The 24,808-nt window shown below is 46.0% G+C and overlaps 1 protein-coding gene across 2 annotated transcripts in view; it reads right to left on the reverse strand.

Annotated features, from left to right (window-relative positions):
* The window catches only part of Ccdc149 (coiled-coil domain containing 149), a 102,991-nt gene that overhangs the window by 36,836 nt on the left and 41,347 nt on the right, over positions 1 to 24,808 (reverse strand). For both annotated transcript variants that reach the window (XM_029477845.2, XM_021163107.3), the window contains exons 3-4: positions 23,180 to 23,218; positions 7,816 to 7,923 (exon numbers count right to left, since the gene is read on the reverse strand). In XM_029477845.2, coding sequence (XP_029333705.1) covers positions 7,816 to 7,923; positions 23,180 to 23,218 — 147 coding nt within the window. The remainder of the gene's footprint in view (positions 1 to 7,815; positions 7,924 to 23,179; positions 23,219 to 24,808) is intronic.

A 24,808-nucleotide genomic window follows, 5' to 3' on the forward strand; every position in this document is an offset into this window, starting at 1 on the left:
ATGCAAGCATTCTCGCCTCTGCCCATGCCATGCTGGTTTGGGGTCTGCTACCAGCCAAGTGCTATAATCTCCAACATGAAACAGAATGAAAAGTACGTGGGAGCCAGCTCCATTGTCACTGTCCCAGAGGGCCTGGAAGGGCGTGGCTGCTGCGGGTGCTTCTTATAGGTGCTCCTTTTATAGGATGCATGGCTCCTTTTATAGCGTGCATTCCGGAAACCAGCATAAAAATGATGCTTGCTGCTAGCCACACCTGGCTGAGCTCAGAGGTCCAGGTGTCACGTGACACACTTCTCACTTGGACCGTGGGCTCTCCTGGGGCATATACTAAGGTCCTGGGAAACAGTGGGCCCAGAAGAGGGAAGTCTGTGACTGCTGGTGGCGTGCTCAGGCAACACTGGCTCCTGACATGTTAAAGGTTAAAGCAGCAGCATGCTCCCATCCAGAGAACTCACAGCACAGTGAGAAGGACTGAGCATACAGTCATTAAATCTTGTTACCCCGCTTCCTCATCTTCTCATACCAGACACTGTCTGATGACTTTATGCGTTTTATTCTCTGTCTGTCTCTCCAATCAGTATTGAAGCTCCCTAGTGGGGAACCTTGTGCTTCTCACCCTCTAACATAACTTCAGCTGCTAGAACTCAGGCAGTCACCAGGTATGTGCTGGTAAACACAGAAAAAGCCTGGTCTCCACTGATTGCCATCTTACAGATGAGAACATGGAGATCCCAGAAAATGGCCAAATTTCCTAAGATCACTCACACACTGGCAGGCAGAGCAGGAATACACACTTGGGCCTGGGCATGCCTGAAGAACAGGACCTCCTGGGTTGCCTCCATTGCTGCTCTTCAGCCAGATCTTCTGGAAGGCAATTTTTTTTCCTAGACTGCAGATATCATTTCTGCAGTGTGTTAGTTATATGTCAACTTGACACAAACTACTGTCATACAAAAGAAGAGAACTTGGATTGAGAAACTGCCTCCATAGGACCAGGCTGTCAGCAAACCTGTACAAGGTTCACTTAATGATTGATGGGGGAGGACCCAGGTCAGTGTGAGTTGTATCACCCCTAGGCTGGCGGTCCTGGGTTCTATAAGAAAACAGGCTTAGCAAGCTGTAAGGAGCAAGCCAGTAAGCAACACTCCTCCATAGCCTCTGAACCAGTTCCTGCCTGCAAGTTCCTGTCCTCTGTCCTGCTTGAGTTCCTGTTCTGACTCTCTTTGATGATGAACCGTGATGTGGAAGTGTGAGCCAAATGAACCCTTCCTCGCATTGGCCATGGTGTTTCATCACAGCAATAAGAACCCTGACTAAGACAGGGGTTTGATGTTTGTGGTGACATCATTCCTGATGCCAAGAAAGCTGGCCAAGTTCCACAGTAAGCTTTCTCTGTCAGGGAGGGGATGCCAGCTCCTATCTTAAGACTCAGGTAGCCTCTACAAGTTTACTATTCGATTTTTAGATACAAAGAGATCCTCTTCTACTGCCCTTACCCTTCTCTCTACTATAAGAGAAGTCAGACAGAGATCAGGTATGTTGAGACTATTCAGAGCAAGCTCGGTACAGATGGGGGTCTTCCCACATAACTGGTTCTTACAGTCATCCTTATAGCTGACAGCAAAGGTGACTATCAATCTACAAGGATTTCCCAAGGTGATGGGTGGTGTTTTCTCCCACCAGAGTCCTCATTGACCTTTAAACACTGAAATTTTAATCCCAACACTGAGGAGGTAGAGACAGGGGGATCCCTGGGGCTTGCTAGCTAGCCAATTAGTCAGCAAGTTCCAAATTCAGTAAGAGATCCTGTCTTCAAAAATTAGAAGGAAAGTGACTGAGGAAACACATGACATGGACCCCTAGCCTCCAAATGTACCTGCAAGGTACACATGTACCTGCAAGTACCCACACACCTGCATACACACACACACACACACACACACACACACACACACACTGAAATTTTGAGGAAGGGGCAGCTTCTGGTGGGTCTCAGTGGTCATGCCTCCCATCTAGTTTGGGCTGTGGGTTGGTATTTATCTAGGGGCATTCTTGGTCCCTTGGCCACCAGTCAGGGGGATGTCAGATGGTGATAGAATCCAAGCATCCCCCCTAAACACACACATGTTACAAGACACCTGCCCCTTAGCTTATGGAAATACTAAGCTGTCAGAGCTGCTGTAGCTGCAAACCCTCTGGAAGCCATTTGGAAGCGCTTTATGGAGCGTGGGGTGCCAAGGCTCTAGCTAAACAAATAGAAAAATGAGTCTCTCTGAAAATATCCAAGGCAGGTCATTTCCTGTCACCTCAGTGCTCACAAGTGCTTAATACCCACAGTCTGCCTTCCTATGGTTTGGGGAAGGGCCACTGTTGAAATGATGACTTGGAGATAAGGGCACAGGGGTTCATTCAGCAAATACTGCCCTTGGCCCCTGCTTGGTCTCCAAGCAGCAAATATCCAGTCAGTAAGTATGCTGAGCAGAATGGGACTGGCCATGAGCAGGGTTGTCATGGATACCCTCTGGCCACTGAGTTTGTCCTCTGCCCTTGCACCTATCAGGCCTTCCCAAGGGATCCCAGGTGGAGATGCTATTTGTCCCTTGTTGGGACATTTTGCTTTTCTAGAACTTTTGTTCCAATTTCTGAGTTCCTTGCAGCACATGTGATGTGGAAGGGGAGTTCTGTGCTCTGATCTCTTCTTCCTCTCTTATTTTCACTCCTTCGTCCCACCCTCATCTTGCCATCTTGCCTAGGATCCCTAGTCCCTCCACCTCTGACTCCCAAGTGCTGGGATTCTGAGCCACCACACCAGCACCTTGGCTGTTCCTTTGGTTCCCTTTATCCCTTCCCAGCATCGTTCAGTCAATACATTCCATGTTTTTATGGATGTAGGGAACTAAGTATGGAGGGCTGAAGCCTGGACCAAGCACTCATCTTCTGAGCATTGCCCCCCGGAGTTACGGGGTGACACAAGTGTCAGGACAAGGAACAGAGCCAAATACGGAGACCGAAGACGACACCTAACATATGATCCGATAACACCTGATCTGCCTAGATTGGGAACGGGTAGAAAGGGGAGTGAAGGAGAAGGCCTGGGTGCCTCATAGGTGCAAAGATTCCATGGCACAAGGCAGCATGGCAGACAGGCTGAAACCAGAATGAGAAGACAATATTAGCCAGATGGTAGCTGGAAAATTCTGCAGGGGGCAGACCGTGGACACCTGGCACATGATGACAAGGATGTGGCCTGCATTCGGAAGCCACACGTGGTGTAATGAATCAAAACAGGAAAAGTGAACAACGACCATCAAAAACACACCACCAACACACACACACACACACACACACCTCAAAGATTTAACCCAGTCTCTATCACACAACAACAGCCACCTCTGAACAGGGCCTTCAGTTTCAAGAAATCTAGTGCTGCTATGAAATGAACTGTCTTATCAAGGCCTGGAGGTGGGCTGAGGGGAGGGTGGTCATGGGCCTGAAAATAACTTGAGAGACCATGCCAGCCTCAAACATTCAGATGCAAAGAACAGGGTAGTGATTCTCGGGGTTTGCTGGCATGTTTTGTTTTGTTTTGTTTTGTTTATTTTTTTAAGAGGATGAGCCAGATACTGAGAAGTGACCTGGTCTACCTTTCAGCAGACAGATTACTCCACAAGCCATGAATTAGTCACTAACCAAAACCTTAGATACATGCTCACATACATGCAAATCATAATACTTAGATAATGACTAGGACAAAGGAGCCAAGGGCAGAACACTGGCATGCACACACACACACACACACACACACACACACACACACAGCAGTCACCTTTGCTTTACCCTGAATTATCCATTGCCATCATTGCTTCCTGAAATTTCTAATGCTTAAAAAGCAAAAGAAGGCTGGGGGGATTGCTCAGGGTTAAATCCTTGCTGCTCAAACAGGAGGACTGGGCCTTGGAGTCTCCAAATCCACAGAAACGCCAGGTGAGCAGAATGGCTTGCCTCTAATTCTAGCTTCAGAAGGTGGAGGCAGGCCATCTCTAGAGCAAGCTAGCCAGTGAGACTGGACACATCAGCATTCCCAGGGTTTGACTGATCCTGCCTCAAAGGATAAGGTCAAGAGTGGTGGAGGAAGATTCCTGAGAGCAACCTTGGACTGCGTGTGCATACACTCACATATACATGTGTACACACACACACAGTGCCGCGGGGGGGGGGGGGGACAGAAAAAAGCAAAAGATCAAGAGGTGACCAGCTGATGAAGCAGAAAGGTCGTCAGAAAAGTTAAAGTTTGGCGTAGCTCAGAATAACAAAAGGAAATAGGGAAATAGTATAATACTAAAAAAGAAGCATGAATCAAAAATAATCACATTTCAAACTATTTCACTGGGCTTATGGGGTCTCCCAAATCTACCCTGTGTTTTTATGAGCTGAAAGAAAACAGTCTCACATTTTATTAGAAAGACCATGCTCCTGTTACTGCTGGAGGACGGGACTACCAGACTGACCTTTAACCTCTAACCTGGGTGATACATCAGCCACATGGGAGCTTGCTGGGCTTCTGAGGAGTTATTGAGAAGCCTCTCTGGGCTTTCTTTCTCATCCACAAACAATAAAGCTGAGCTTTTCAAATTTATGTTAAGCACAGAGATTGTTTACTTATCTTGCAGTAGGCAGGAAGGAAAAGGTGGTCGTGTACACCTTTAATCTTAGCAGAGGAAAGCAGATCTCTGTGAAGGCAAGGGTAGTATAAACTGATCCAAATTTCTGGCCAGCCAGAACTGCATAGTGAAATCCTGTCCCCAAAATGAATAAATGAAGATTTAGCCCATTTAAAAAAATATTTTTATTTATCTATTTAATTACTTACCTGACGGTGTGCATGTATGTACTATATGCCCTGGGATTATGAGCTAAAATAGACATCTATGTGCACTCTTAGAGAACAGAAGAGAGCACTGGGTGTTCCCCTCTGTCCTGCTTCACCTCTTCCTTCGACACAGGGTCTCCCCAGGAACCTAGAGCTCTAGTTGTCTTCACAAGGCTGAAAAACATCAAGCCAAGGGACTTTTCTGTCCCTGCCACCAACTCAGAGCTGGGGTTACAGACACATTCAGGACACCTGGCTTGTTAAGTGGAAGCCAGATTCTGCACGCTAGTTCTCAAGTGTGGGCGACAAGTACCCTTAACTGCTAAGCCATTTCTCCAACCCTATCTTCCATTGCAATAACAAAATACCTGTGGCCAGGTACTTTATAACGTAAAGAGCTTTTCCTGACCCACATCTTTAGAAGATTTCTAGTGAAGGTCTCTACTGGCTGGTTTTGTGTGTCAATTTAACACAAGTTAGAGCCATCAGAGAGGAAGGAGCCTCCGCTGAAGAAATGCCTCTATGAGATCCAGCTGTAAGGTATTTTCTCAATTAGTGGTCAATGGGGGAGGACCTAGACCATTGTGGGTGGTGCCATCCCTGGGCTGGTGGTCCTGGGTTCTATAAGAAAGCAAGTTGAGCAAGGCAGGGGAAGCAAGGCAGTAAGTAGCACCCTCCATGGTCTCTGCATCAGCTCCTGCCTCTGGGTTCTGGGTTCCAGGCCTGCCTGAGTCCTTATCCTGACTTTCTTCAATGATGGATTGTGATCTGAAAGCATAAGCCAAATAAACCCTTTCCTCCCCAACTTGTTTTTTTTTTTTTTTTTTTCAGTCAAGATGTTTCATCATAGCAATAAAACCCTAATAGAGACAGGGCCTCATGGCTGCAATACAATGGTGGATGCAGAAGATGTCAGGTGGAGGGACAGGAAGTGAGACAGCTGAGAGGGGTCAGCTGCTCCTGTGATACTGTCTTTTGTGAACAACTAGAAACCCAATTTACTCCAGTAAACAGGTAAGTAGTCCCTTGTTAAGGGCACTCATGACCCAATCTGCTGGAGCCCATTTCTGGTCCTTTTTTTTTTTTTTTAATGCTTCTTTTTTGTTTATTCTTCTCTCATATATTACATCCCATCCACAGTTTCCCCTTTCTCCTCTCCTCCCAACTCTCTCCACCCCCTTCTCTCTCCCCCAGATGCACTCCTCCTCTGTTTTCCTTCAGAAATGAGCAGACCTCCCGGGGATATCAATGGAACACAACACAGCAAGGTACTGTAAGACCAGGCACAAACCCTCATGTCAAGGCTGGAAAAGGTAACCCAGTAGGAGGAAAAGGGTTCCAAGAAGCAGACCAAAGAGTCAGAGATACTCTACTCCTGCTGTTATGAGCTGTTATGAGTCCCACAAGAACCCCAAGCTATGTAACTATAACATATGTGCAAAGGACCTGGGTCAACCCATGCAGGCTATGAGCCCTGCTTAGTTGATCTGTGAGCTCTTTTCTCGTGATGCCCTCTGCTCCTCTGGCTCCTACAATCCTTCCTCCTCGTCTTCTGTTGAGTTCCCTCAGCCATGCCTAAGGATTGACTACATAGACCCCACTTCTTGAACGTCCTTCCTCTTTCCAGAGCTGTCACTGGGGACTGCAGTGGGCAGTCTTAATTATCAACTTGACATTTCACAATAGAAACATGACTGAGAGAGGCTATGAGGAATTTCCTGGGTTAGATTAAGTGAAGTGTGAAGACCCAACCTAAGCATAGGCCATGGGAGCGAGGCGATGGGCTGGAGCCAGGACTGAATAAAAGGAGAAAACAGCACAGCATCATCCTTTCCTGCCACCGTACCGACACTTCCTCAAGTTGTTCTTGTCACGAGACTAACATAGCAGCCAAATTTCAGGTGCAGGAATGATACCATACTCAAATCCTCCTGCTTTCCCATCTTCCAATCAGCCAGGCCTCTCTGATCTCTTACTGGGGAAGTGTTCCCTTTAGGTAATTGTCTCCCTGAAAGCACTAAGCATGTTTTGGGTTGGGTTTGGTTTATTTGTTTGTTTCAAATGAATGTCTTCAGCAATGGTGCCTCCCGCTAAGGAACAACAACTCCCTACAGGAGCAAAAGTCACCATCATTTGTCAAGGAATTTGACTCCATCCAGAAAACATCTCCCCAAGAAAGCACCCCTAAACATGCAGCAACATAATATAGCTTTTCTGCGTCAAAATTCGCCCTTCCTGTGGCGAATGCTGCCTCTGGTGAGGGGCTGAAAATTAATGTACCCGGGCCAGGCAAAACAGAAAATTATTTGGGGGGTGGGCATGGGAGGGGCAGAATTTAACTTCAGTACTTTTTCTTCTGTTTTTCCATTGGACTTTTGTTCGTAGCTTCAGCTGGGAGAGAGCGAGTGCACACATTTAGTTTGGAGTTTATGAGTTCATATTTTATAATTAACGTTGCCAACAGGGGAGTTTGATTAATGCCGAGCAGTGGATTTTGAGCAATGTTCCATACAAATTGCCAAATTTAGCAATAAAGTAAATTGGTGATGTGAACATCATTAGTAGAATGACTACTTAAAATTCAAATCATCTGAGCCACAAATCCATTATTTGTGTAGAAGGGAGGAAGTATCACATTTGGTTTTATTTCGCTCTCAACCACATGTTGTCTACCACCAAGCTGAATATAACAAAACTTCTACAGTGGGCTGGCACAATATTTCAGAGCAGCCCAGATACTCACACATATGCATGCACGTGCACACACAAAGGGGCTGTGATAAAGACAAACGCTAAACGGTGAGTTCTCATTATTGCAAATATAAAAGTCTATAACAATCTCTTTCAACCAATGGTTGTGGTGTGTTTCCTAATGTGCTATGCACACAGACACTTCCCGTGCAAACTCATGTGGGTGAGCTCTTTCCTGTCACCACTCACAGTACCTTATTGTCACCCTGGACCTCGCCAAGCCTCTGCCGAAGTTCTTTAATCTCTTCTCCCAGATGCTTAGTCCTGTCCTGCGATTCTCTCAGCAGCTGCGCAAGATTAGCCTGGAAATATCAACACAGCACAACAGCAATCAGTATGGAGGTATGAACCAATGTGTGCTTTCCTGATGGACGGATGCGACATCCATCTCAGCTGCATCCTATAGAGCCCAGTGTGAGTTAACGTGTGTGTGAAAGCAACAAGCATTCAAGCCGCACTGTGATGGCTCAAGGAGACTGGGGTGACGTGGGCAGCAAACCTCCATTATTTAGGGAGGCTCTTTGTTTCTCAAATGGCTTACAAGAGCAGACAGGTTGCAGAGGAATCAGTCGTATTGGACTATTTCAAACTTTTCCTAAGAGCTTGTCACTAAGATGTCTATCCTGGGGGGGGGGGGGTTGCTGGGCAAGCATGAGGACATGAGTTCAAATCCCTAACACCCACATTAAAAGCCAGGTGTGGCTGTGTACACAGATGTCATCCTAGGGCTGAGGGGGAGGAGACAGGAAAGGCTCTGGGGCTTGCTGGCTGCCAGCCTAGCTCTAAGCTCAGTGAGAGACCCTGTCTTGAGGGAATAAGTTATGAGTAGATCAGGACACATGATGTCCTCCCCTGACCTTTTCACCCTCACAAGCATACACTTGCACATATATACCCCACACATACATGCAAGTAATAGAACATCCACTTTCAAATTGGATAGTGTTCAGTTCTCCAGGTAGGGCCAGCAATGTATTTTCTCACTTCTGTCATTTCTTCTGCTCCTCCAGATGTGTCTTGTTAAATGAGCTCTTCTTTGCTCTTTCAGTGCCCAGACTTTGTGTGTGCACTTGTGTTGTGTGTGTGTGTGTGTATGCATGCATGTTTGCACATGCAGCAGGCAGAGGTTGATATCAAATGTTTTCCTCAATTGTTCTCCGCCCTTTTTTTTTTTTTTTGAGACTCTCCCACTGAACCTAGAGCACACCAAGACCACTAGGCCAGTGGTTCTCAGCCTGCGGGGCATGACCCCTTTTGAGGGCTACATATCAGATAGCCTGAATATCAGATATTTAAATTGCAATTCATAACGCTTACTTCATCAGTGCAGTTATGAAGTAGCAATGAAATAAGTTCATGGTCGGGGGTCAGCACAACATGAGGAACTTTATTAAAGGGTCGCAGCATGGGGAAGGCTGAGAACCAGTGCTTTGGGCTATCTGGCCAGTGAGGCCCAAGGATCCTGCTTTCTGTGCCTCCTCAACAATGGGATCACAGTTGTACACTGCTGTGTCTTCCTTTTACCTGTGTGCTGGTGATCACACTCAGGTTTGTTTGCAGCAAACACATTACCCAGGATGCCATCTTCCCAGGCTAAATGCCCAGAATTTTGGTTGCCATTCTAAACGGCAGCCATCTCCAACATCGGGATCCAGTTGTGGCTCTTTAGAATCCAGGGCTGTCTCCCATCTCATTGTTTCCTTATGGTGGTTCACGTAATGCCAAAGAGCCCAGGTTCCTGCTTTCTCTTCCAGTCTTCAGAACAGAACCACGCCCACAACCACCTCAAGCTTCCTCTCCCACAAGCATCACCCATCTCTTGTCCATACCTTGTGTGTGTGTGTGTGTGTGTGTGTGTGTGTGTGTGTGTTGGGAGGAGGAAGGCTTACCTAGCCAGTCAGCTCCATTCCTTTCCCCAGAGCAGCACAGCTGATGCCTGATGTGCACTCAACCTCTTTTAGAATTCTCCTGAACTTCTGACAGCCCCTATTCAGCTTCATGCTTCCCCCCCACTCAGCCTTCAGCTGGCCCCCAATCTCTGTTCTGCAGAAAACAACCCTGATTATACAACCCATCATTGTTCTGATGTCCACCCCACTGGCCGTGTTCTTGTCTACCTTTAGCAAAGACAACCACTGAGCAAGATGACCATTCATGCCAGGCTTGTGCATGGGTGAGTGTCTAAAAACCTCAGAGTGAGGATGAAGGAAGGAGAAAGCTGGCCTCTCGCAGAAATCACTCAAAGAGGCATACAGGGAGATACGTCCCAGATTCCTTCATGCTGAAGCTGAGGGAACCCAAAGGTATAAATGGACAACCCATCTCTAGTGGCTGCATCTCCAAGGCTTTCAATGTTACACACTTCAGGGAACAATTCCGTTGGGTAGCAAAGGAAAGAATATACAGATAAAATTCTCACCCATTCTTGACTCCCCCTCCTTCAGGCCTCCACAGCCCATTGGCTGGGATGACATTCTGCCTCTTCCTCCATGGTATCCAACTTCCATGCTTGCTTCTTTGCTTCCACATGCCAGGCCTGATTCCATCTTGGTGCCCACACCCTCTGTCAACTCCTTCAGGCTTTTGTATAGAGGTCACCAGTCCCCACAGGACACCCCCTTGGACCATTTGATTTATCATGGCCCCCCTCCGTGGGCTCCTGTGCCTTTTGTCTGAGGTGCGTGCCGTCTCCTAACATACCATATAATTTACTTCATGGTTTATTGCTCGCTGTTTATTTCCTAACTCCCTCTCCCTGCTAAAGCATAAGTTCCATGAAGGGCGAGAAACTTAGTTCTCTCTCCTCCCCTCTCCCAAAATGCTCCATAGCACAGATAAAAGAGGAAATGAGAAGCTGAGTTGGATATTCTGGCCTCAGCATCAGGGTTAAAAAGCAATGACGACTGAATCCAGTCTCTAATAACCCAGACCCTTGCCTGGGACCAGCCCTCAGCCCCTGTGTTCCAGGATCCTTTCTGTTTCTCCATTCTACAGTGCATTCTAAATTTTAAACCCCACATTTGCATGGCTCAGAGCTTCCCATTTCCCCAGAATTCTGCTCTCATGAAATAAAATGTTGATGGTAGATGAGGAAGGCTAGATTTCCCCTTGGTTGACAGAGAAACGAGGAACCATTGCTGCCAATGGACTGGAAAGTCCTCTGTGGGGAGTGGAAGTTACTTCCCTGTTTTGTCCCTAGCTGCATGGGAAATTTCTCCATCTGCAGAAGGGAACTAATCCTGCACCTTCCATTGGTAACCTGAAGTGTCCACAGTAAACACAGAACGTTGAAGCCCAGGCTGGGCATCCAGTGGGTGCTGCTTAAAGCCCTCCTCCGTGACTCTAACTCAGGCACCCAGAAGACAAGAGTTATGGGAACATGAAAGATCCCTCCTTGGCCACATTTGACTCTTTATGATTCTGTACCTGCACTGTTCATTCTTCCTTCCTTCATTTACACAAATGTTCATTCGGCGTCTGCTTTGTGCTAGGCACCATCTTAGCAACAAACAAAAGAGGCAAAACTCTGTGGTCTTGTGACCTCGCGTGTAGCTGATTACACGTCACATTACACAGCACAGGATGAGAGTAGCTCACTAGGTTGGGTATTAAGCTTCTAGAGAAACAGGAAGCAAGTACAGGAAGCAGAGAGTGCTGAGGAGACCACACTGAAAAGGAGATTGTGGACCTTGTGTCCATCCTTGGGGAAGGATCCAGGCAGGGAAGGGGCATTCCTTTGCCTTACATCTCAAGTTCTTTGGGGGGGGAAAACAGTTCAAAGACACAAGACAGGCTGGATACAGGGACCCAGGTGAAAGTAAGAGGTGTTCTTACATTTTCTTCTTCTTTCTCTTTGCCTCACTTCCACTGAACCCGAGAAAGTTCCCAGGCCTTAGCTCACGGATGCTCTCAGTGAGTCAGCAGCAGCACCCTCCAAAATGGAAGGGCAGGCACCAAGTGGGAAGGATGGTCTCCAGGGAGAAGCTATAGCCACCTGTGCTGCCACCTGTACTCCCCCACCTGTGCTGCCACCTGTACTACCACCTGTACTGCCACCTATGCTGCCACCTGTACGGCCACCTGTGCTGCCACCTGTAGTGCCACCTGTACCTTTCCGTGAACAGCAAACAAAACTCAAAAGCAAACCAAAGCATAAAGCCTGCCACACCCCTAGAGTCCCCCTTTTCAATCAGTAATGGCTTGATCCCCTTTGGGGCAGGAAAAACCTGACATTCAGGAACCACTGCCATTGAATTAGTAAGCCCAGGATAACTCAATCTCATGTAGCAAAAGAGCAGCACTCCAGTCTATCCCTGATCAATGCTTTTGTGCAATGCAGCCATCATGAGTTATTAGGAAAATAAATTTAAGAAAACCCCAGGTGTTTTTTGTGCCCGAAAGATGTTCTAAAAAGCCTCTGAAAATTTGTTCCTAGTTTCCCTGTCTATCTTGCCTAGAACCAGAAACAATTAGGTTGTGTCAAGGCTCTGGACCTAGGGGCCTCACTCTGAGAAGTGATGACCCTGGTGATCCTGGACATTTTGGCATAGAGCAGGGCAGATACTCAGGATAAATACCCCAGATCCCAGAAAATGCTGGAGTAGAGGCCAGGGCTACAACAGGGAAGGCATTCGGAAAACCAGAACCACATTATGAAACCTTATTTAGTCTGCATCCCAACTGAAAGCCATGCAAGCAAAATATAGCCAGGTACTGCCATCACCCACAACACAGTGCAGATGGTCAGTTGGAATCACAATACATTTGGGGCTGTGAGTTCAAGGTAAATCTACCCCAGCCTTGAACTTGACCTCAGGAGAGAAGGAGCACCCTTGCCTTAAAGCTAGTGACTGTAAATCTTTTTATACTCATCAGGCAGAGTTGTCAACACACAGTCTTTCTCTATTCAAGCCCTCCACCTTCTCAACTCCGAAACAGTAACTGAAAGCCAGAAAATGACTATTCTGCTAAGGAACCCAATTCCTTGAGATACACCTTAAAGGTGGCAGGAGGCGGGTGGCACATTTCAAAGAGCTTGGGATAGAGGAGGAAAAGTTCACACAATCCTTCGACCAAAAATAACACCCGTGACTCACACACTCGCTCTAACAATCCATCAAGCGAGCAGGTGGTGGCTGCTTATAATTTATCAGCTATGCAGAGCGCACTGTTCTGCCTGTTATTGAGAAGGACTCTGTGGCCATCAGTTTGGAATAGCACTTCTTGAAGGAAATGTCAGGGAGGATGTGACAAGGCACGATGGCTTCAGAGGGAAGGGAGACAGGCCCAGGAGAACACTTCCTTTCCATCCCCAGGGCAGGTGGTGACATACAGAGGAGCCTCTTTTAAATATTCAGGTCAAGCTAGAAAAGGTTGACATGGTCTGCTTGATAGTACAGAATACAGTGTGCACACTATGGACTCCTCGCCCTTAAGTCCTTCTGTCTGAGAGTTAGCCTACTGAAGTTGTAACAGAAGACCAATGAGGGGGTCCAGCCACTGATGACTGAGTTCAATCCCTGGAATCCATCTGGTGGAAGGAGGTAACGAACTCCCACAGCTTGTCCTCTGACCTCCACACATGTGCTCTGGCACATGTGAACATCCACAAATAAATAAGTAAAATATACTAAAACATTTTCATTGTGACGGAGGAGGGAAGAGAGATCTGATAGAATTAAGATGGGGAAGAGAGGATACCCAGAAGACTTGATGCTCTACCGAAGGACCAGAGCTTTCAACTGCCTATGACACCAGGTCCAGAGGCTCATACACACTCTCACACACATGCACATACACATGTAGACATGAACTTATGTGAGGAGCAGGTGTGGCAGCAGTCCCAAGATGGCGCCCGGGACTGCAGCTAAGTCTTATGACTTGTACCTGACTTCCTCATACACCTGAAAATAAGCCACGACCATCGTGAGAGCTGCGCAGGTGCACCATGATGCTGGCGGTGTAAACAAGTCCATATTTGGTGGAGACATGCCCCTGCTGCCCTGATTGGCTGAAGCTGTGTGCCTGGTGAGGTGACATGACCTGCTGTGAGTGGATGGGAACTGAGAGTATATAAGCAGACCTCCCTGGGTTCCCGGGGTCCCCATAGCAGCATCGAGGCATTCCTGCAATAAAGGCTGTTGAGAAGAATCCGACCGTGTTGTGTCTTCCTTGCCGGCCAAGGTGGGCACAGCAAACATACAGTCAGCATCTAACCTTAGTAGCAAGCAGGTAGAGATGAGGCTTAATGGCTATTGGCACAATCTACTCTGGAGAGCCTTTCCTTTAAGAAGGGGAAGCTTGGGTCCCAGGACAGGGTGGATGGATGATGTATGCTGGGCTGGCTAGTTTTTCGTATCAACCTGACACAAGCTAGAGTCATCTGGGAAGAAGGGATCTTAATTGAGAAAATGCCTCTGTGGGCAAGTCTGTGGTGCATTTCATTGATTGATGAATGATATGGGAGGGCCCAACTTACTGTGGACAGTGGCACCCCTGGGCTGGTGGTCCTGGGTGCTATAAGAGGGCAGGCTATGCAAGCTGGTAAGTAGCATTCCTCTATGGCCTCTGCATCGGTTACTACCTCCAGGTTCCTTCCCTGGCTTCCCTGAATGATGAACTTACAAGCCGGAATGTGAAATAAAACCTTTACCCCCCAAAGTTGCTTTTGGTCATGGTACTTTATATCACAGCAATAGAAACCCAAAGACAGATGTGTGCCTGCTTAGGTACATCTCCCCAGGCCAACTCTATTGTGACAATAGTGTGCCCTGGGGATGTTCTGCACAGGGTCATTGTCACAACCTCTTGATAGCTCATATGAATGCATCAGGGAGCCAGCACTTCTCACCTAAACCTCTTAGCCACCTTCCGGTAGGAAATCTCACTAGAGAGGCTCGGCCTCCCTGCTGCAAGTCCTCTGAAATCTATTAGATACACATGATCTTAATCACTGAGCCATGGAAAGGTCAGTCTACATCATAATATAAATAGTGTTTGGGCTGGAGAGATGGCTCAGTCTCAGCAGTTAAGGATGTGCACTGTCCTTCCAGAGGACCCAAGTTCAAATCCTGGTACCCATACCCATAACTGCCTGCCACTCTAGCTCCAGGAGGAAACAATACCTCTGACCTCCACAGATAACCACACTCACATGCACATAACACACACACACACACACACACACTTAACAAATAATAATTTTGTAAAAATGTATTCTTCTCTCAAATAGTGCATCCTTAACGCATCCTCCCCTCCCTCCCCACTTTCTCTTCCTTCCCCTCCTCCCAGTCTTCCCACACCTCCCTTCTGCCCCAGATCCACTGCTCTTCTGTTTCCCTTCAGAAACAAATGAATATCTATAACGTAGATTTTAAATGACAGAGATGAGAAGATAAGTCAATGGGAAAAGCTGTACAAGCACGGGAACCTGAATTCCAGCTCCCACATAAAACGCCAGTATGGTAAGGATGTTTGTAATCCCAGTGTTGGGGAGGCTGAAATAGAGACATCCTGCAGCTCTCTGGCCAGTCAATCAAGACAATGAGAGAGTGCCAGGTCCCAGGAGAGACCCAGTCTAAGGACAAGAACGGCTCCCAAGGCACACACCCAAGATTGACCTCTGAGCTCCACATGCACATATGAACACACACACACACACATTCTCTCTCTCTCTCTCTCCCTCCTCTCTCTCCTCCCCCCCTCTCTCTCTCATACACACACTATATGAATAAATAAATGATGTATACAAGGAAGCCCTATAACATACCTCTCAATATGCAGACCCATCAGAATAGGAAGTCAAAAGTAAAACGAAAATAAAATGAGACAGGAAAGAAAAGCAAATCCCTGACTTCATCAGGAAAGAGAGGAGGAAATGCAGAGCAGATTCCGAAAGCACGGCCGAGCTGTATCACACTAGGAAGTTTAATCCCTGGGCCCCAGGAATTCATAGCTTCCATAGGGCAGAGTACTAGAAAAAGCAAAACTACATTTAAACAATATATTCCCACCCCACATTTGATGAGGCGTCAGTGTTCTTAAGGCCTATGATTGATGGCAAATTTAATTGCAGTTCTTACAGTGTTGCTTTGGTCTAGTGGCAATGCCTATGTTCACAGTAATTGAGGGAAACTTGATTAGCGAGGGCCCCCGTTCAGAGAGACTGCCAAAGCTTTAGCCTCCGTTACATTGGCAGGCTTCTTATTTCCAAACACCAGCCACTGAGAGCATGTTCTGCGCATAGTCTGGGGCAGCACAAGAACTCAGCAGCCTCCTCCTACCCCAGTTTCCCCTGTACTCAAAGAGGAATGCCTCTCCAGGCAAACCTATTGATTGGCTTTGGGGAAGGTGCAGTTCAAACAAAGATTTGCCTGAGTTAGGACATTATAGTTTTGCTTCTGCTTGCTAGAGGTCCCCAGACTATTGCCCAAGTGTTTTAGACTTGGGGAGTCGGGATGGCTAGCTGAGGAGACTGCCCCCAGCAAAGAGACTGGGAGTCTTAAACTATACATAAGTCTCCATGTTGTTATTAAACACCAAGCAGGACCCCCAAAAGCTCCTGAAACATTGTGGAGCCTATGAGTCATGGGCACTCCCACACTCCATGCCAAATTGCTGTGAGGATTTGTAGATCATGAGAGGGAAGATGGAGCCACAGTCATGAGGGGGAGGGCTGGAAACAGCTGGACCTCGCCTGCCTCCCTAGCTTCCCTGGTGCGACAGTTAAGTCACTGCCTTCAAAGTGGTTATAAAAGAACACCTCAAAGCACTTGGAGTCTTTGAAGGAAGTTTTAGGTTCTCTGCATCAAACTAGGATTAGTGTACAAAGTCATTCTGATTTGTGGGCCCTGGGGACTAAAATAAGCTTGACCAAGACGACTTTGCTACCAGAATAAAAGGCTCCCTCCTTTCCTGAACAGGGCCACTCTACACTCCATGTCCCCAGAGTTGTCATCTTGTGCATGTCACTGTATAAATAAGCCATTCCTTTTTAGAGGCAAGAAAGCAAAGGCTCCCTAGTGAGCCAGGAGAGACGCCTCCCAGGGTACTTGTGCTTGAAATCAAACAACCAAAGACAAAGATATTAAAGATATGTTTGACTGTCTGTTCTAGAAGGAGTTGTCGGGGAGGACGGGTGTGCTGATGTGACCCAAAAGAATCTCTCATCACCTAAAAAGATTAACCCAAGAGCATCTTGATTCCCCTTTGTCTCCTTCACGGAAAGTGCTTGTTTAGCAAAAGAAAAATATTTAAAGGGCCGTTGGAGATCTTCTCATGATCTCTCCGCACAGTGCAAAGGGGCGCACTGTGTACAGTTCTGCCTGGAGTAACGGGAAGACGTTTTCATTTCAATATCCCACGAGAAGCTATTAGTGCAATCGCTGTTGTCTGGGTTTTTTTTTTTTTCCTCAGCTTCTTTAACGGGTGATTTGCCACTGGAAATTGAGTTGTTTGAAAAAGAATTCCAAGGGCCAAAAGGGAGGCATGACAACTATATTCCTAGGACTTACAAGCGTGAAGTTCAAGTCTGTCTTTTTAAGGAGATTAAGAAGGAAGGGGGAAAAAAAAGCCAGACAAAATTACGGTCAGAGGCTAGTAGCCACCAGAAACCAGGGTAACTTATATAACAGGCACCCCGACCTTGGCACAATTGGCACCATGATGGAAGTGCTGTTCAGGCCATAAATCTTAACACTTAGACAGAACCACCTAGCAAAACAAAAACAAAGACCTAAAGACCTAATCCATTGACGTCCATAGTTCTGGAAGCCCCCAAAAGCACTATCCTTGCTTTTTGGCTTCTGACGTCTTATTTCTCCTACCTGAAGCTTGTCAACCCAGGTTCAACTCCGGTGCTTATAAACTTCACTCTGAAGAAGGTTCAGAGAGCCTCGACACCAGTGTTGTCATAGTCAGCTGCTGAAGACTTTCTATTAACTCACACCAGTATCAGAGTAGTCTTCTGTGGTGGATACTCTACAACAGTACAGTGTAAAAACCCTGCCTCCATCTCTGTTTCTCTACCACTGCTTAGCTCTGAACAGGACTCTTGAAATGGGCTAAGACTAACAGTGGTGTCCACGGTTTGTCCCTGCTAATGTTTTAGCAATCTAAAACTCAAAGCTAGAACCAAAACCCTGAACTAAACTGCCACATCACACAGTCTTCCAGAGTCTAGTCTTGTTCTGTGAGCCTGCTGTGTGGCCTGGGAGTATCCCAAGAAAACTGCAAAAGACCTGGTATTCAGTACCTATTCACCGGCTACCAGGCAAAGCCTGTGGGGTGTTTATTCTTGGTTGTCAGCTTGACGACATCTGGAATTAACTAAAACTCAAGTAGCTGGGGAAACTGATAAGGGATTTTTCTTAATTAAATCATTCCAAGTGAGAAGACCCACCTTTAATTAGGCTCCTTTGACGGGGGAAAGGTCTACCTTTAATCTGGGCCACATTTTTTGCAGTCATTAGACAGCCTTTGTTGAATTAACCAGACCATAACCTGTAAACCACTCTAATAAATTGCATATATTTGATTGATCTTGGACATTATAATTTTGCTGCTTCTTGGTAGTGGCTCCCAGAATAACTCCCAAGTGTTTTGATTATAAATTATTGATATGTAGGATCATTCTATGAGTTCTGTTCCTCTGAAGAGCCCTGACCGATTCAGCACAGTAGAGGCCTTCCTGCAGAAGTCGCTCAAAGGAACTTTATGACTATGTCTCATTATTATCTTCCTTTTGACGAGGAGGCAATGGAGGCTCAGAAGGGTTACTCAGCTACTCGGCTTTCCACAGGTCAGCCAGCCAGGAGCAGAATATTAACTTGAATTCATTGGACTGGAAGATGCCATCAAAGCTCATGGCACTACCTTCTTGTAAGGTACATCTTAGGTGAAAGCAGGGCTCACACACGTGGGCATGAACACTTTTATGTCCTCTTAGAAAGCACACGGTGCTCCAAGGGCTAAGAATGTGTTGTTTTCTATCGAAATATGTGACTGACGAACCCTTAATCCTTTACAGATGCTAACATACAGCCTGTGAAATGAATGCCAAGGATACACGGGGAGGCCACAGAGGCACCATGACTCTATGAAATGGTAGGCAAGTTTTGGTGACAAGCCCATGAGCTTCTTCTAGAGTGAGGACCTGTGGCTTTGGACTGGTTTGCAGAGACATCTCTGATTCCTGAGAGGATGAGATAATGGAGAAGGTGGGACAAGGGATGGTCACAGCATCTCTCTTCCAAGAAATGAACAGGGAAGATCCTAGTAAGGTCAGAAATGGCTACTGCTGACTCAAGGACGATGAGGCAGCAAGAAGCCAAGTGGGCATCTTCTTTCCAGTGTGCACATCTTGTGATCTCCACGCTGCCTCCGTTAACTTGGCAGTTCAGTCTGGCTCAGTGCCATCGGTTCATGCCAGGTGCGTTCATTTTGCAGCTGGAGGGATAAACACTGCTCCTTCTGCCTCATATCTGGGATCAATACACAATATAGGCTAGGAGGCACTGGGTCAGGAGCGTGCCTAACCTACTTCCTGCTCATGAAGCAGTTCAGGAAATGAGTGTGGCTCCTTCCCTTACAAACACATGTACTGTCTGGTTTGGGCTAAATGAGGAGGGAAGTTTCCAAGGGAAGTCACCTTAGAATCAGTGTGTAAAAAAAAAAAAAAAAAAAAAAGGCAGCTGATGTTCTTCCCCATTCTGAATAGCCTGGTGTAAAGTGACTTAAACACCACCAGTCAAAACCATTCACCTGCCCATTAACTAACATGAAACAAAATTTTAAAATATTTTAAAGGGGAAAAGACCTCTTTTTTTCTGATACCAAGACTATGCTCCACTATTACTTATTCCCCCAGTACTCAGGCAGAACATAGGGGCCACAGTTTTCTCTCCTTTGTATTGTCGACCATCCTGCATTTAATGATGCATTTTCCTGACATAACCACAGTATCTCCATTAGACTTAACAATGACTATATTCTTGGTCATTTATACCAAGATACCTTGGGAAGGGAGGGGGCTGACACCAGGACAAGGTGAGAAAAAGGGGTGGTGACTTTGACAATACAAGTTCAACAGGTCAAGGGTTTTGCTCTGGCTTTCCCACTCCCAGATCCTTCCTATCAAAATAAGCACTAGGCCCATGCAAGGTGCTCAATAAGATTTTCCTGAGACCCAGCAGTCACCACTAGCAGCTGGGGTGCATGGCGGAGTTCACACTCCATTTCTGCACCAGCTAGTCGCATGCCTTCTACTTCCTGTGTATATATGACTTCTTTGATCTCCATAAGCTTCCAGTTCCACCCTGCTCGGATAGCACGGACTATAACCATAACCTGCCACACTTGGAGTTCAACAAGGTCACCCACAGCAGCCGTAACATAGTGAGAATGGATGAACAATAAAGTTACTATACTTAGTGTATGTTACTCAAAGATCACTTCAAAGGGAACATAAAGCAGGTGACCGTGGCACTATCTACCAGTACCCAGGCCGTGGGCACAGTGAGAGCCACCTCAGCTCTGTGGAAAGCCTTATCCAGCCTGTCTAAGCCTAAAGTGAGTCCTAGCACAATCCTGGCCTATACTCTCCCCCTGAGACCCAGGGAACTGCCTTTTTTCTCAAGGCTAAATGCATGATGTCCATATTCAATGTGGTTAGTGGCCACATTGCCTACTCTGAGGAGAAAGGAGGCCACTAAGAGAAAAGAGGGTAAACAAGAGAGTTGACATGGAGGACAGACCTAGGCGCAGTCACCCTGGTCTTCCTACTCTCCAGGCCAAGGGTCACTCACACTGGTCTTCCTATATCCAAATCCAGATATATATGTTTGCCTCTTGTGAGCACTAGACAAACAATTCTGGGGAGGATCCTATGACCTAGGAACCATCGCTTTGGCCCAAGCTACTTTGAACTCCAAATGCAACCATGAGGCTCCCAAGAACAGCATGTTCTTTAGAAGGCTAGGAGCCATAGTGGACAGTTAACATCCTAGGATAGAATGAGTTTTATTTAAAGGGAGGAGGTAGAGGGATACCCAGAGGTACCTTCTTGAGGCTACTCAGTCTGGAGCACATAATTGCTGACCCCTAGCAACCCTTCCATCCTCAATGTCTAATCTAAGCCTATGATCATAATAACACCTTGGGGTTAGACAAAGAATGGGAGTATGGCCATGGTGGGCCAACCTAGAGAGTAGGGCTTGAATGCTGGGCATCTTACCATTCCTGCTCAGGGGATACAGCAATAGAAGGAAGCTGATGCTGACCACAAGGGGAAGTGGTCCCCATAGTTGCCACAAGAGCAGAGTTCTTAGGTAAGGTGAGTTTGAACTTCAGGTAAATGCCTACTTACATTTCGTCCCCATCACTGGGGATGTGTCTCCCCGTCATTGCATGGAATGCACTTTTATCCTAAAAGAGTATTCATTGGTTATCTGATTTCGAGTCTACCTGGGCACCTGACATTTTTTTATTTGCTAAACATGCCCCAGAAGAGAGAAAAGTACTAACAACCCCAGGAGACTACTGACCACATAGCCCTTGGCCCACATCATCTCAGAGCATCTGGTTCCACAAGCCCATCACAGTTCAGAGTTCTGTTACTCTGTATCTCATGGGGCTAGCGAGTGATTTCCAAGCCAGGCAGGAAGGATGCCCAGCTCCAGCTCCAGCTCCATATTAATTCCCAGAGAGATGGGAACTGAGCACCATATTAAAAGCCACAGTGCTCATGTTTGGCACCTTGAACTTGTATTTTTAGAACCGTAAGGATGCGGCTTGACAGACTTACTGGAATTCATCAGATTCTCCTCAGTAAATGTAAATGTGTCATTATAAAGTCACAGAATGTGAATGCACTTAAAACTGGAAAACTCCTTCATGAATACTAACAAACTCTGAAATCACAGGGAAGATGACTGCCTACAGCTATTGAAAACACCCAGCAAGCCAAGATTAAGGATTTCAGTTTTTTAAACGGTAATGATAAACTCCCATGTAATTTTGTTTAGAAAAAAACATCAATTAGCCACACAGAAAAATTAGACTTCAGATCAAACATGGAGCATTATAAACTAGTCACACAGAGCAGGAAGGAGTTTAGGAGTGAGTAGCATTGGACAGGTGGATGTGGATGTGGACTGCGCTGCTATTTAGGGATGAGAGTCTCATATGTGTGTGTGTGTGTGTGTGTGTGTGTGTGTGTCTGTCTGTCTGTCTGTCTGTCTGTCTGTGTCTGTGTATCTGTGTGTGTCTGTGTGTGTGCCTATGTGTGTCTGTGTGTGTATATGTGAGAGAGAGACAGAGAAAGACAAAGAGACAGAGAGTCAGAGAGACAGAGAGAGTGAGGCTGTTTACCAGCATCAGAAATTTCAAACTAATGAACCTAAGAACTGTACATTCAATACCTTGTACATTAACAATCAACTGTGTTTGCTGACACCCATCAGTTATAAACACAGGATGCTAGGGTAACCATAACAGCTGGTTTTTGTGTTCTGGGTTACACCCTCCAGTTCTGAAGTCCTGCTCAAGTGAAGAGGCCTGCCATCCCAGAATGTACCACCAGGAACATTACCGCCATCTGAGCATACAAAAACCTCTAACACATAGTACAAGGCAACATTAAAAACTGAAAATTAAAAGGTCTAAGAAAGCTGTCTTGGGGGAAAGGTCACTCTTTCACACACACATAAGAGTGAGTTCAAATTCATCCAGGAATTAACCTACTTAATACATTTACTATTAACCAGCAGTTAAAACGGAATTTTAAAAGGAATTAAATTGAGATACCCTCTTTATCATCTATCCAATTTAGACGTTCACTTTTATCAATTTAATAAAACAATTTTCACAAAAATTTCAATAGGATCTCTGTGGGAGAAACAAAGGAAGGTGTGATAAAAACATTGCTTAACTATTTGGAAAAACAGGAACAAAGAGGAAACATTGAACAAACAGAAATGAGGCAAAAGGACTGAAAAAAATCAGCCATGAAAATCAAGGCAAAGCCAAATATTTAGAGTCACAGAGGACGGCCGCAGGCTGTGTAGGAAGGTCAGCGGAGTAATCCAGAACTCAGGAATAGCCGTGTACACTTGGGGAAGTAAGAAATGGGGTTGATCGATGAACAGGGTTGGCTACCATGCAGAGAAATGTAAGAAACCACATGAGAGTGTTGATAGAAGATGTGTTTAAAAGTCTGAAGTGGGAAGGTCTTAACTGCAGAACAGCAGTTCTCCTGCCCAGCAGTAAGGAGCTGCCACTTGTGAACCCTCGAATCCCAGCTTCCCAAAGGAATCCCCCAGAGTCTGGGAATCCAGTCAGCTGGCATCTCCCCACACCTTGTCGGGCTGTGCTCAGGATCCCTTCTGCCTCACCTGATCCCTTGGACAACCACATCCTCCACAGCTTGAAAAGTTCCAGGAAAACGTAAAAAGGCGGTTTACTCCATACACATACAGTTGAGGATTCCCGACTCTTCAAACGGTGTCAAGGGACCAGTCACACCAGATCTAAGAGTTGTCAGATACCAGGACGAACCCTTACCTGCTTCCTCTTTTCAGGGGGAAGTGATGGATCTCCATCCTACAAGGAAACAAAGACCGTGTTTCACTTCCTAAGAATAAACATACGCCCAGATTCCCAACCCTCAGTTGGACCAACTGTGAGTCTAAATTCAGACCAAGCCCCATCAGCCATTCAGCTAGTAAGGTGAGGAAGCAAGCCCAACAACTCCTTAGAAATAGCTACCACTTAAGAGGGGACCCCAGAGAATCAGCTCCAGTCAAGACCAAACATGTATTTTCCAAAATGCTGTTTCTAAAAGAGAAATCTAGATGGGTCCAAATTACTATAAGGCAGAGCCTAAGTTGAAATAGTATTTCACTTGGTTAAAGTTCTTTGAAATAGAATAAAAGAAATAGTGACTGACATGCACAAAGACATAAATACATACACACACATGCACACACATGCGTATATATACATGCACATGTGCACACACAAACATGCATGTACACACACATATACAGACATACACATGCACACACATGCATACATATCCACATCCACACAGGCACACACCTGCACATGTGCACATGCACACACACACACACACACACAAGTTGCATGTGCACAAACATGTGCATGCACACATATCTACAAACACACTTATTCACATAAGCATGCACACACATTAACACAGCCACACATGTGAAAACATATAACCACATATGTGACCACACAAGCACAGGAACACACAAGTACATGTGAAAAACACACACACTCATACAACGCATGTGCACATACAGAAACACACATGCCCTAAACCTGTAGCCTTACTATGGTATCTGTCCCAAACAGGGCTGCCTTGTCTAGCTTCAGTGAGAGAGGATGCCCCTACCCTGGCAGAGACTTGATGCACCAGGGTGGGGGGATATCCAGCGGGGCCCCACCCACTCAGAGAAGGGGAGGGGGAGGGGTGAATGTCTCTGCGATAGGAGGAATGGGAGGAAGGGCAGCATTTGATATAAACAACCTATTTAATTTTAAAAAAACACACATCATACACATAAAAACACAGGGGCACACATGCATTATATGCACATATGTGCACAACTGTATATTATTTATGGTCAGAATAATCAAGCAAAGGAAGTCCAATTTGCTCAGATAAATAACACTGAGAAATTTTAGTTCTATTAGGCATTTTGACTTAGAAAAGTTGAATTCTTCTCCCATTTGTGTCTTTGGGAACATAAATATCTCAGGAGAACAAATGTCCATTAACTGAGAGCTAATTAAGAAATTATTATTATTATTATTATAGTTTTAATAAGACAGGCTCTCTCTATGTAGCCCAAGTTGGCCACAAACTCTCCATTCTCCAGTTCTAGCCTACCATGTACTGGGATTTCAGAAGTGTCCCACCACACCACACTAAATAAATACTCTGATATAGGTATCTAGGTTACTTCCATTCTAGGAATATTCTTATTTTTACTCCAGGACAGCTCAGTGATCCCAGGAAAATGATAAAATATTAACAATAGTGCCTGCACTTGGTAGAAACTGCAGTCCCAGGACTTGGGACGTGAACCCAGGAGAAGCCCAAGTTGAAGACCAGTATGAATCACGTTCCTGACCAGCCTGGGACACATAACAACAGCATGCTGA

Source organism: Mus caroli, unplaced genomic scaffold (genome assembly GCF_978045245.1).
Source record: "Mus caroli unplaced genomic scaffold, Mus_caroli_1 scaffold_4, whole genome shotgun sequence".
In the NCBI taxonomy this organism is placed as follows: Eukaryota; Metazoa; Chordata; class Mammalia; order Rodentia; family Muridae; genus Mus; species Mus caroli.